This window comes from Falco naumanni, chromosome Z (assembly GCF_017639655.2).
Source record: "Falco naumanni isolate bFalNau1 chromosome Z, bFalNau1.pat, whole genome shotgun sequence".
Lineage (NCBI taxonomy): Eukaryota > Metazoa > Chordata > Aves > Falconiformes > Falconidae > Falco > Falco naumanni.
The window spans coordinates 74,790,843-74,803,636 of NC_054080.1; the positions used below are offsets into that span (position 1 = coordinate 74,790,843).

The 12,794-nt window shown below is 57.7% G+C and overlaps 3 protein-coding genes across 4 annotated transcripts; all 3 read right to left on the bottom strand.

Annotated features, from left to right (window-relative positions):
- Positions 1–1,960: 1,960 nt before the first annotated feature.
- Positions 1,961–4,059, bottom strand: LOC121081733 (avidin-like). Its single transcript, XM_040580962.1, has 5 exons — positions 3,959–4,059; positions 2,976–3,095; positions 2,648–2,858; positions 2,188–2,308; positions 1,961–2,107 (listed from the first exon to the last, which is right to left on the bottom strand). The coding sequence occupies exons 1-5, from the start codon at positions 4,031–4,033 to the stop codon at positions 2,074–2,076; spliced, it is 561 nt and encodes a 186-aa protein (XP_040436896.1). The 5' UTR covers positions 4,034–4,059; the 3' UTR covers positions 1,961–2,073.
- A 3,925-nt stretch (positions 4,060–7,984) lies between these two features.
- On the bottom strand, positions 7,985–9,653 carry LOC121081320 (avidin-like). Of its 2 annotated transcripts, XM_040580253.1 has the most exons (4): positions 9,542–9,653; positions 9,093–9,303; positions 8,518–8,638; positions 7,985–8,448 (listed from the first exon to the last, which is right to left on the bottom strand). In XM_040580253.1, the coding sequence occupies exons 1-4, from the start codon at positions 9,611–9,613 to the stop codon at positions 8,415–8,417; spliced, it is 438 nt and encodes a 145-aa protein (XP_040436187.1). In that variant the 5' UTR covers positions 9,614–9,653; the 3' UTR covers positions 7,985–8,414. The 2 variants fall into 2 exon arrangements, with proteins under 2 accessions (XP_040436187.1, XP_040436186.1); XM_040580252.1 differs by lacking the exon at positions 9,542–9,653 and having other exon boundaries at positions 9,093–9,497.
- A 234-nt stretch (positions 9,654–9,887) lies between these two features.
- Positions 9,888–11,256, bottom strand: LOC121081671 (avidin-like). The gene is made up of 4 exons (XM_040580865.1): positions 11,118–11,256; positions 10,838–11,048; positions 10,331–10,451; positions 9,888–10,053 (listed from the first exon to the last, which is right to left on the bottom strand). Exons 1-4 carry the CDS (start codon positions 11,187–11,189, stop codon positions 10,008–10,010), a joined length of 450 nt encoding a protein of 149 aa, XP_040436799.1. The 5' UTR covers positions 11,190–11,256; the 3' UTR covers positions 9,888–10,007.
- Between the last annotated feature and the right edge of the window lie 1,538 nt (positions 11,257–12,794).

Consider the following 12,794-nt stretch of genomic DNA (forward strand, 5'->3'; position numbering starts at 1 on the left):
GCAGGCTTAGCGGGGTGCCCCACTGCTGAGCTGGACACACTTCAGGGTAAGAGCAGAGTCTTGTGGTCCCTCTGTCACCCTCTTTCCTAATTCTTAAGTTCCTGTAAAGCGGATAAAAGCCTGCACAGACCAAATGACACCATAGCAGGGGGGTGGTATAAAAGCATTCTGCTCAGAAAGGCTGTAAGAGAATCAAAAAAGCTGGAGAAATTCAAGGGAGGCACCAACAAGGAAATGGCAACATCAGTCCAGAAGCAGAAGATGGACCCAAGGGAGAAAAAAGTGAAAAGCAAACCACATGCAAGTCTGCAACAAGGTGGGCTAAGGCAGAGCAGGTGGAAAACTTGCTAAAGCCATGAATGCTGTTAGCATGAGATTTGCTAAACCGGGTGAGCCACAGAAGGTAGCAGCCCCACCAGCCGACTCCTGCCTTTATCCTGCTCACATCCCAGGCAGGGCACCAGTGCAGGGCGTGCAGCACCATCTGGGGTTATTTGGGGACTGAACCCCTTGAGGACCAAGTTTCAGATTCAGACCCTGTCACATCATGGATGTGAGTCTGATGCGTGGCCAGGGGACAAAAAAGCTCACCTGTTGAGTCATGAGCTTTCTAAACTCCTTCTCAGAGGGGAATCTAAGTGTGGATAGATCTAATCCTAGTCTCAGACTTGGTCAACCGTGTAGGTCTAAAGGGTTACATGTACAACCACTTATCAGTGTCAACTTATCACTTATCAGTGATAAGGGCACTTATCAGAGCCCTTTCAAGGCCTTTCACTGAAACAGTTTCACAAGGTTGAAAAGATAGATGATCTGTTATGGTGACAGACAAATTCAGAATTGCCTTTGATAAATGCACTTACTGCAAAAGTTGAACTCGGGTTGAGAGTTCAGTGCTTGTGTTAACAATACTTTCCTGGGTAACATCCAACATAGTCAGAGGCACAAGTTTTGCCAAAGAGGCATCCCTGCCTGGGGGGAAGAAATCCAGGCTCATCGACCTGTCCAGTAGTTGGAGTTCTCGTCCTCAAAACAGAGGATTCTAAATGCCAGATTGATACTCATGGTGAGGTGGGACTGAGTTAATCATTGCATGCTGACTGGCCCTCATCAAGGATTGTCAGTTCTGGAAAACCAGTGGAGCCCGGTGGTTCAGCACAGAGTTGGGGATTTAGTACAGATATACAGGTGTTTGTCTTTACTGAAGCAACTCAAGACTGTGAACACGCCTCCTCACCCCAGACATCGCTCAGTGGATTTGAGTGTTAGGCAGCACCTGTCACTTTTGGTTTTGTGCATAAACATGTTCATCAAGTCAAGCCACACTACTCCCTGCATACTCACAGGAACTTCTGTACAACAGCTGTGGTGTCCCACAGACTCAAGTTGGATTTCCTGGAAATCATTTGGTTTGGCTGAGTGGTGTGACTGAGGCAGCACCATCCCTGCTCATCACAGTAAGTCATAAAGCCAGAATTGCAGAGGGTTGGGTTGGAATTGCAGGACGTCTGATTTCCAGTAAATCACACACATTTCCCTAAGAAGAGTTTTGGGGCAGGATGTGCTGCAGCTACCAGTGCTGTCCTGCCAGCATGGAGCAGCCCTGGCTGCTTGCCAGGAATATGGACACAGCCGAGACTCTGCATCTGCCTGCCTTGGAGCTGGGGAGTTTTTTTGGGTACAGAAGGGCTCCCCAGCTTACCCTCCATCACATTGTGCAGCATTGAGCAGGGAAGAGCCAGTGCTGGCCCATGCTTGGTGTCAGAGGGTCACTTTGGGGACACACCATCCCATTTGGGCTGGAAAAGATGCTTTCCAGGGGCCAGACTCTTCCTGGAATAATGGGGTTAGAGCTTCAGCCCGTACCCACTGCAGTGCTTTACCCAGCTTCCCCAGGACGTATCCACAGACTGCACAAGGTTGGGTTTAGAGGGAAAAAAAGAATTTTATTTGGGTTTTGGGGACATCATTCAGAGCTGATAACAATCCCAAATGCTGATTAACACTGATGTTACTAAGTGATTTCCTGGTCTCCCAAGCTCAGCTGACTGGAGGTGGTTCTCTCTTCTCCTTTCAGCCCACTCGAGTGAAGGTGTTGTATCCAGTCCTGTAGGGAAGCAGAAGCCCCTTAGTGTTCAGCCAGCAGAGGGGCAGGATCCCAGTCAGGCTGGGTTTCCCTTGGCTCACCTGGTGGCTTTCCAGTTGCTGGGCAGGGAGTCGACCTTCTCCCGCAGCAGCCAGGAGGTCTGCAGGAGCTCTTCTCTACCATCTACAGCAAAGCACTGGCCCACAAAGACAGCTGTGGAGTCTGGGGGAACAGTAACTTAGCATCACAGTGGGACCCCAGCTGCTTTTGGGGCTTCAAAAGCACCAGTGTGTTTAATGTTCACAGAGCCCGTGTGGATCCCAAAATTTGCAGGGAAATGCTCTGTGGCAGGGATGCTACCAAAGCAACTCTCAATGTTGCCTAGCCCGATCAGTGTTTCAGGAGGTATCCTGCTGTCTCCCCACCATCCAGAGTGGGGAGAGATCAGGGAAGGACAGACTGGGGACAGGAGAGGGCACAGAGGGACTGGGGTGGGTGCTGGGACCTGCCTGAGCTCCCCTCCCCATTCCAGAACCCTATCCAGGCACAGTAGCTACCAACCAGAAAACTTCTTCCAGTTGACAGTGAAGCCAAAGGTGCACTGCCCGTCCTCGTCCAAGTGCTGGGAGCCAACAAGGGGGGACGGCTTGATGGGTTTCTGGGTGTTCGACACAGCAGTGTAGTACTCGCCGGAGAAGTTGCCCTGGTTGTCAACTGTGGACACATGCATCTTGGAGCCTAGGTCATTCTCCCACCAGCCGGTCAGGTTGCACTGCCAGGGGACAATCAGATGTGTCCCTGGGGGTTGCCTGCACACAGGCACTGCACTGCCCTGCAGGCTGAGCCCCCTGCTCACACCCCTTCTAATGACCACAGTGCTGGGACCCACCTTGCCATTCTTTGCGGGGTGTTTCTGCTTACGGCCCAGCCACCAGCTAGTGTCTGTTGCCTTTTCCTCATTCACATCAACCTTTCCCTCCTTGGGGATCTCAGCTGCCTGGCAGAGAAGCTTGGAAAAGAAAGAAAATAGGGGCAAGCTGTAGGTGATGGCAAGCAAAGTGTCTCTGGAGCCCCACAAGTGTTCACACACTCAGTTTTAAGAGACATGGTTTATAAAGTTGCTGCCATCTCAGCCATGGCAGGAGGGCCAAAAGCTGGTGTAAGCTGAGCAGAAGGGGAGAGGTGAAGAGCTAAAGGCAGGAGCCCCAGGCAGGCAGTAATACAGGCAGGACCCCTGCTCCAGCGCTGCCAGGTGAACCGTGCAACACCAGGACATGCCTGCCCATGCCTGTGGGGACGTGTGCTGCGCTTGGCACCACTGTGTGGCACGAGTGGGGAGCCCACGGGGATGGGCAGGGCCCTCAGGTTCATGGTGAGCTCCTGCACAGCCAAGGAGGTGGCACAGCCAGAGCCCTGGAGCATCCCACCTGCAAGGCTCTGGCTCCAGCTCCAAGCACTGCCTGTCCCCTCCCACGCTGCACCTCCCCCGGCAGGGGCAAGCCAGCCCCCTGGGGCAGGGTTTCGAGGTTATCCCTGCCCCAATACCCCTGCATGTCCCTGGGGATAGGGGTCCCCATACGCGCCCCTGCACCAGGGAAGAGATCCCCATGCACATCCCTGCCGGGGCACACACAACCCCGGAGCATCCCCGCCCCCCCCGCCGACCACCCCCCTCGGCAGGAGCTCCCATCAGTGTACCCCCGGAGCAAGGTGTCTTCATGCTGTCGGGGATTCCTCCCGCGGGTGCGCCTCCCGAGCGTGCCCCTCCCCGGACCCCGGGACCCCCACGCGTGCCCATGCCGATTCCCCTGGGAAGCGAGTGTCCCACGCGTGTCCCCCCGCAGGAGCCCCCACGCACGGCCCCGCTGTCACCTGCTGCCCCGCCGCGGCCGCGGCCAGGGCCGCCCCGACGGGCAGGGCGAGGGTGCGGAGAGCGCGGCGGCGCATCGGGCTGCGGCGGTGAAACCTAATGTGGCCCCGGCAGGGGCTCCTTTATAGCCCGGCCCGGCCCCGCCGCTGCCTCCTGGAAACTCCTGGGCGGCACCGGCGAGAGAGACCGGCAGCGGGGCGAGGACGGGGAGGGGGATGGTGATGGGGAAGGGGTGAGGACGGGGAGGGGGATGGTGATGGGGAAGGGGCGAGGACAGGGAGGGGGATGGAGATGGGGAAGGGGGGAGGACGGGGAGGGGGATGGAGATGGAGGGAGGATGGGGAGGGGGATGGAGATGAGGAAGGGGCGAGGACGAGGAGGGGGATGGAGACGGGGAAGGGGGGAGGACGGGGAGGGGGATGGAGATGGAGGGAGGATGGGGAGGGGGATGGAGATGAGGAAGGGGCGAGGACGAGGAGGGGGATGGAGACGGGGAAGGGCCAAGGACAGGGAGGGGGATGGAGATGGGGAAGGGGGGAGGACGGGGAGGGGGATGGAGATGGAGGGAGGACAGGGAGGGGGATGGAGATAGGGAAGAGGGGAGGACGGGGAGTGGGGTGGAGGTGGGGAAGGGGGGAGGATGGGGAGGGGGATGGAGATGGAGGGAGGACGGGGACAGGGATGGAGATGGGGAAGGGGGGAGGATGGGGAGGGGGATGGAGATGGAGGGAGGACGGGGACAGGGATGGAGATGGGGAAGGGGGGAGGATGGGGAGGGGGATGGAGATGGGGAAGGGGGGAGGATGGGGAGAGGGATGGAGACGGGGAAGGGGCAAGGACAGGGAGGGGGATGGAGATGGGGAAGGGGGAGGACGGGGAGGGGGATGGAGGTGGGGAAGCGGGGAGAACGGGGAGAGGGATGGAGACGGGGAAGGGGCAAGGACAGGGAGGGGGATGGAGATGGGGAAGGGGGGACGATGGGGAGGGAGGTAGACATGGGGGTGAGGTTGCAGATAGGGTAGGGGAATGGGAACTTGGAGATGTGGACAGGCATGGGCATGGGGATGGGAACTGGAACGGGGATGGAGACAGGGACAAGGATGTAGGAGGGGTTTGCCTGGGGCTGACCACTGACAAGGCTCATCCTGAGGGTCCCTGCCCCATGTCTGTTGGCTGAGGGCTGTGCCTGGGCTTTACTCCTGCCCTGCAGGAGCCCCTGCACCACAAACCACACCCCGGTCATTGCAGCGTACGGCCAGAAGGATGAGGAGTCATGAGGGCAGGGCACAAGTATAGGTGCAGGGATGGGTGGTGATCTGCAGTGGCTTTAGGGATCTGGCAGATGAAGGAAGTGAACCTGCCCCAACAGCCACCGGAAAACCCCAGGGCCCTGCAGGTGGGAGGTGGGCAGCCGTGGTCAGATGTACCAGATGAGATCAAAAAGCCAGTGAACATCGGGGCAGGATCGGGCCGGGATGGGCACTTGCAGCAGGGCAGCAGGACAGGTGCTGAAGCACCAAAGACAGGACATGGGAAGTGGGGGTGGGGTGGAGGAAGTTTTGGGCAGCTGAGAATGATGGTTTCGGCAAGGCGGTGGTGGCAGTGACACTGTCACTGCTGGATTCCTGGAAACCCTGTTGTTTTGGTTTCTGTTTCACTGCTCAGCTAGCAGGCTGCTTATGTCATCTGTCCCCTGGCTGCTCTCTTAGTAAACTACAAGAGCTGCTTGCTTAAGGCAAAGAGCAAGAGACAGAATTCACAGCTGAGGGGCTGGTGAAAGGACAGAAATTAAGCCTTACTCTCGGCGCTGGATGCGGTCGGGACCTTCTCAGGCTCCTACCACACTGCTGTGGCAGCTACCGACAAGCAGATCCTGGTGTCACCCCTGCAAGGCTCCCAGCAGCACACGAGTGCCAAGGGGCATCCCACCTTCGGCTTTACCGTGCAGTGGCAGTTCGCAGGTACAGCAATACCCGGGGCAGGCAGCCGTCCCCAGCCCACGCTGGGAGTGGGGTGCCCGTGGCCCATCCCCCATACCCTCTGTGGCACCCAGAGAAGCCCTGGCTGCGGCCACAGACCAGCGGCACGCACTCGCCCCTGCCGTGGGATGTGGTGGGGCAGGACCGGCTGGGTGTCTGTCCCTCTGGGACAGGTCGGGGTGCGTCTGTCTGTCTGCCCAAGGGACATGGCAGGGGCGATGCCCATCTGTCTGTCCAGGTGATGTGGAAGCAACCTATCTGGGCAGTGTGGCAGGGAGGGCTGTCCGTCTGTCTGTCTGTCCATCTGTCTGTCCGTCTGTCCGGCCGTCTGTCTGTCTGTCCAGGGCATGTGGTGGAGGGTGGCTGTTTGTCTGTCTGCCTGGATCAGGTGGCCCAGGTTCCCCTGCCTGGAGGCGCAGAATGAACTGCAAGAGCCACTGTCTTAGAAAACTGCAAGAGACCGGGAGTTTGCAGCTGGGGGGGTGGGTGATGAAGGACAGAAATGAAGCCTTATCCCCATTCCTATGTGGTTCTTGGTGGCCTCGAGTTGTCCCCCCCACCTGCCGTGGGCTCTGCCTGCCATGGCTCCCAGCCTCATTCTCCCACTCCCACTCAGGTTCTGAGGCTTTAACCTCGTAGAGCATTTGGAGAAGCATTTGGGGACACACTCACAGTGCTGGTGACAGCCACAGCTGGCATTTTGGGAGAGTGAGCATGAGAATGAGCCCAGCGTGGTCTGGGCAGTGCCAGCAATGCCAGTGTGCAACAGGGCTGAACTGAGAGGCTGGGTGTGGAAGGCAGGGATGAGGATGAGGGTGCAGCAGTAAAGATGACGGTGTAGGGGTAAGGATGATGACGCAGGGCTGAATGTGAGGATGCAGGCATAAAGCCAAGAATGCAGGGGTGAGGATGAGGATGCAGGGGTGGCTTTTGATCAAAAGCTGGACTGCCAGGTACATCAACCAGTTGGGCTTGGCCAGTAAGGGCGTAGCCTGGGCAGGCTCTGGTCTGTGCAGCCTCTGGGAGCCAGGGAGGCATGGGCTGAGAGTAGCCCCAGAGCCCAGCAGGGAAGGAGAGAGGGGAGCAGAGGCTGAGGAAGAATGGGGAAGGGCAGACACACTGTGAGAGGAAGAGGATGGTGTACACACTCTGACACTTTCCCAGAGCACTGTGTGCTTGCTGTCCCGAAGTCCCTGCTCTATCTGACAGTGCCTTCCCCCAGCAACCCTGCAGCCCCCAGGCAGCCCCCTCCCTTGAGCCCTTCACACCTCTCCCTGCTCATGTGGCTTCTCCCCAGGGGTGCTCAGAGGAACCTGAGTTGGTAACTGTGCATTAAGATTAGGCAACTTGTGAGTTAGAAACTTCATGAATTGCTGAAGTGGAGAATTAGTGAGTTAGGGGGTTAGATGTGCAAATGACATTGTGCCCTTGTTTGATGTGCATGTTTTCTTTTGCTGCTGAGTTGGTAAAATAAAGTTTAGTGTACAGGCAATGTTGTTCTGTGAATTTGAGCACTGGATAGGAAACTTACCCTGTTCCACCCTCTGGCTAGTTGGGTGACAGACAGTTAGTGGGAAATACATGCATATGTGCATATATACAGTGCAAATCTACATATATATATACATATATACAGATACAGTATCTGGCCTTAGCTACTCAGTCTGCCCAGTAGCTGCCCCTAGAGCCCCAGGTGCCTCCCCTGGTCCCTCCAGTATCCAACCTAGACTTTGGACCACCCCAACACCTGAGGCTCCCAGCTCGTGACCGTGGTCCCCTCTAGGGGGGATGGCACCCAGTCCTCTCCCTAGGACTGAGCACCCCCCACAAAGCAGTGGCTGGAAATTGAGTTTAATGGGAAGACAGGGTGGACTGGGGTGCAGAGATGCAGGATGAGGCAAGGTGAGTGTGCTGGCTTGCCTGCACGCAGCCTTCATTCACTCTGACCCCCGACCATGGGGCATCCTGCTGCTCCACACCAGAGATGCTGCCTGGGGTCACCCACCACAGGGCCCCTGTGGATGCCGCAAACAGGTGTCTAGGCAAGAAGGTACCTGGCAAGGCCTGAAGCCATGGTCAGAAAACAGCATTACCCAGCTGCTCTCCTTCTCTTGTCCCCCATCCTTCTCAGACCCCCAAAACACCACCTTGCCCTCCCCCAGCCATCACACATACCCACCTTGCTCTGACCAAAGCCACAGAGGGGCTTCTTGCACCCCAGGGACACATGGGGCACAACTCTCTGCCAGGCAGAGGAAGTTTTATTCAGATCCATGTGGAGGGGCAGCAAGCTTTAGGAAGGGGGGCTCTGCCAGCAGTCTGCTGGGAGGCACTGGGAGGAAGCAGGGCAAGGCGAGACTGTGTTTCCCAGTCACGCTGCTAGGAACAGGTGGGAGCCCAGCCTGGGACATGCGCAGGAGAGAGCCTCGGAGATGCAGATGGGACATCAGGGTGCAGGCAGCTCGGGTCTCTGTTCCCATCACTTGATGCGGGTAAAGATGGAGGTGCCGACCCTGCGAGGAATCCATGTCAGCGGGAGGGGAGGGAGAGCTGCGGGGTGCTGTGGCAGGGGCAGGGCTCACCTGGTGGCTTTCCAGGCATCCTTGCGGGATGGGACCTCTTCCTGCAGGAGCCATGTGGTCTCCAGTGTCTCCTTCCCACGGCGGTCCACAAAGCACTGACCGACAAAGACGGTGGTGGAGTCTGGTAGGGTTCAGAGTGAAGGGGGCTCAGAGCCTGCGCCTCCAGGCAGGGGAACCTGGGCCACCTGATCCAGGCAGACAGACAAACAGCCACCCTCCACCACATGCCCTGGACAGACAGACAGACAGACAGACAGACAGACAGACAGACAGACAGCCCTCCCTGCCACACTGCCCAGATAGGTTGCTTCCACATCACCTGGACAGACAGATGGGCATCGCCCCTGCCATGTCCCTTGGGCAGACAGACAGACGCACCCCGACCTGTCCCAGAGGGACAGACACCCAGCCGGTCCTGCCCCACCACATCCCACGGCAGGGGCGAGTGCGTGCCGCTGGTCTGTGGCCGCAGCCAGGGCTTCTCTGGGTGCCACAGAGGGTATGGGGGATGGGCCACGGGCACCCCACTCCCAGCGTGGGCTGGGGACGGCTGCCTGCCCCGGGTATTGCTGTACCTGCGAACTGCCACTGCACGGTAAAGCCGAAGGTGGGATGCCCCTTGGCACTCGTGTGCTGCTGGGAGCCTTGCAGGGGTGACACCAGGATCTGCTTGTCGGTAGCTGCCACAGCAGTGTGGTAGGAGCCTGAGAAGGTCCCCACCGCATCCAGGGCTGAGAGGGTCATGTTGGAGCCCAGCTCATTCCTCCACAGGCCCTGCAGGTTGCACTGGGGACAGGGGGCTTGTGTCGGTGTCTTGGGCAGTGCCAAGCCACAGCCCCCCTCCAGCTTGCCTACACAGTGAGATGCATGCCCTGTATGTCTGAGGCTGGCATGGCCCCTCTGTATGGCAGCCGGGACGAGTGGCATGGGCATCGGCTTCGCCAGCACCTCTCCCTCCTGTGGTAGGGCAAAGCAGGGCAGTGCAAAGCTGGGAGTTTTGCACCCACCCCCTGGCTGCCCTTACCTTTCTGGTGGCAGCGGCGCAGGAGCTAAGCAGGACCAGGGTGAGCAGGAGGCAGCAGCTGGGGCTCCCCATGGTGGCAGCGAGGGCAGCGGTGGCTGTGCCCAGTGCCCCGGCTCCGGCTGCACTGCTGCCCTGCACCTGCTCGGCCTCTTTTATAGCAGAGGGGGCTGCAGCCAGGCAGCGGCCGCCCATGCCGGGCCTCTTGCCAAGGGTCACCCCAGTGGGAGACGGGCCACCGGCCACCATGCCAGACTGAGCAGGGTCCTGTTTTCCTGGGCAGGGTGGGGGGCCTGAGGGAGCGCAGCTGGGGCCGGGGGGGGGGGGACACAACACGACAAGAGACATGTTTGGACGTTTGCAGCAAAGCTTTATTGAGAGAAGTGGGAGTGGGTGGGTGGGAGTGTGGGGGTGGGTGGGAACATCCCTCGGCGCTGCCACTGGCCTGGGACCCCTCACACTGCCACCCTCACTCCTTCTGGGACTGCAGGCGGGTGAAGACATTGATGCCAACCCTGCAGGAACAGGGAAGGAGGAGATGTAAGGGTGGGAAATGCAGCCCTGCACGAGACAAACGCACCTTCCCAGTGCCAAATACCCACCCAGCCCCGTCCCTCTCCCCACCCCCCAACATTTGCACCTTGGTGGGACCCCCAGGGAGGCCATGCACCCCCTCCTCAGTCCCACACTGGCAGCAGCTCTGCCAAGCACGGAGCACCACGGGCTGGGAGAGCCCTGGCCTCCCCAGGGAAGTGCAGGGGACCTGGGCAGGGCAAGGGGCAGTGGGCCCACCTGGTGGCTTTCCAGTCATCATTGATGTTGTCCACACGCGACCGCAGGAGCCACATGGTCTTCAGAGTCTCCTTTCCCTCCTTGTCCACAAAGCACTGGCCCGTGAAGACAGTGACAGAGTCTGTGGGGAGGAGGCAGGAGGTGGAGGGGAGCATGGCCAGGGTGGCAGGTCAGCACTAAGCTGTGGCCCTGCAGCCTGTCCCAGCACAGGGGACAGTAGACCTGGGCTGTGCTTGTCCTCTGGGGACAGTGGTGATGGGGAAAGCAGGCAGGAGGGATTAGAGAGCTTGGGGTCTCGCATGGGGATGGGCAGACAGCAGCAGGCTCCAGCTCCTGGTGCATCCTGTGTGCCCTGGGACTGGGAGGGGACACCAGCCAAAGACCTCCAGGGTCAAAGATGGGGGAGCATCAGAGACACCACAGGGGAAGGCAGGGGATCATCAAGGACACTGCAGGGGAGGGCAGGGGAAATCTGGGGACACCACAGGGAAGCTGAGAAAGGAGAACCTGAAAAGCTCCAGTTGACGGTGAAGCCGAAGGTGGGCTGGCTCTTCTGGTTTGAGCGGTGCTGGGACCCCTGCAGCGGTGACACCTGGATCTCATTTGTGGTGGCTGTCACAGCTGTGTGGTAGGAGCCACTGAAGTCACCTCTTCCATTCACGGCCAGGATGGTCATGTTGGAGCCCAGGTCATTGATCCAGTGTCCAGTCAGCACACACTGGAGCAGAGGGGACTCAGTATCGGTGCCACAGCCCCCCTGCCCTGTGAATCCCAGCCCTGCACTTACCTTTTTTGCAGACAGACTGGGAGCCACCAGTGCCAGGCTGAAGAGCAAGAGGAAGGCTGTTGCTTGCAGCATCCTTGCAGCAGACAGACAGCTGGTGTACCCAGGGATGTGGTCCTTTCAGGTCTCTGCTGATGTGCCTGCTCCCTTGCCTTTTTATTAGTCAGGTCTGTGGGTGGCAGCCGTGGCCAGGGTGTTGTGCAATCTGGGTGTTTCTGAATTGGCAGTTCCCAGCAATACGAGAGGTTGGTTGCAGGCAGATATTCCCAGAAGCGTCTGCTGAAATAGTCCCTGTTCACACTTCCATAGCACCTCACAGGGAGCCCCTGTCTGCTGCAAGTCAATGACAACAGATGCCCAGCTGGGGAAAACCCCTCTCAGAAGCTGTTTTCCCTTCTGTTACCCATTTGCCATCCCATGGTTGTGCCCAGGGTGTATAGGGTTGCCAAAGACCCTTAATTCCAATGCACTCCAGGATCGGCTACAGCACATGGCCTCACCCTGCTTCTCCTCACGAAGCATCTTCATGCAAACCCCACCACCACTGGGCTCCCTTCAAGGCTTTGCTTTGTCCCCCTCCACAGTTCTGAAGCAGCTACAGATCAAGCTACAAAGCACCTGATCTTCTTGTGAACAGGGCTGGCGTGAAGGTTTGCTGCTGTTTTTACAAACTGGCTTTTGTTGGAAGGAAATTGTTTTGTTTATGAAAAAACAAACATTCTCCAAATACCTTGGATGTTACATTTTAGTGCTGACAAAAACTGTATTTACACAGGGATTCTTAAATAACTCTTAAGTACATATTTATATAATTCTCCTTACGTTATAGTTGCTGGCTGGGGAAGCAGAAGTGGCTCATTTCACACTGGACTTTCTCACCCATTCCTCAATGATTTTCAAGGCAGTTACCTAAAATATGTGCGTCTTAATTCCCGTCTTAATTCACGACGCAAGAGCTGATGGAGGCCTATTCACCAACAAAAGCGCCTTTTCTTGAAAAGGAGACAACTCTCTGTACCACCTCAGAAATACTTCCCAAATTTTGCTTTCCCTTTGATCTCACATTTGAGCTCCTTTTTCTCTCCCATGGTAAAATTCATCACTACCCAGGTGGGGGAGCATTGCATTTCTGCTGCCAGCATCTCAACACTACCCTCCCCTCTCTGCGGGAGCCCCACGGCCCTCTTGCGCCCCTGCCCACATGAGCTCCCTGGTCAGAGAGCTGGCTGCCTGTGGGAAATTTCTGCCCCAGTGTTTGCTTCCCTCCGTTTTATAGATTAACTGCATGACAAAGTAGGTTGTCCCACAGAGCTGCTGGGTTTTTTGGCTGTTTTTTCAGCAAGCAGGTGCTGCCTGGAGCATGGCTGAAGTTTGTGATAATGAGCACAGTTCTTCTGGGAAGGTTGCAGGGGGCAGGAGGGGCAGCCACCCCCCCCCTTGCCATCACCCTCTGTCCATCACCCCTTTTCTATCACTGCCTTGCCACCATCCCCTTGCCATCCCCTTGGTTTGCCGAGCTCCTGCACGGACCCCATGGCCATAGGGATGGGCAACACAAGGTCTCCATGCTGGCACTGCTGCTGATCGCAGCCCACAACATATTTACAGCCATAGGCTTATTTTAGCATCACAAAAAAATATTGGTGCTGTCTGGAGCTGAGGTATCTCTGTGGGGTTTGC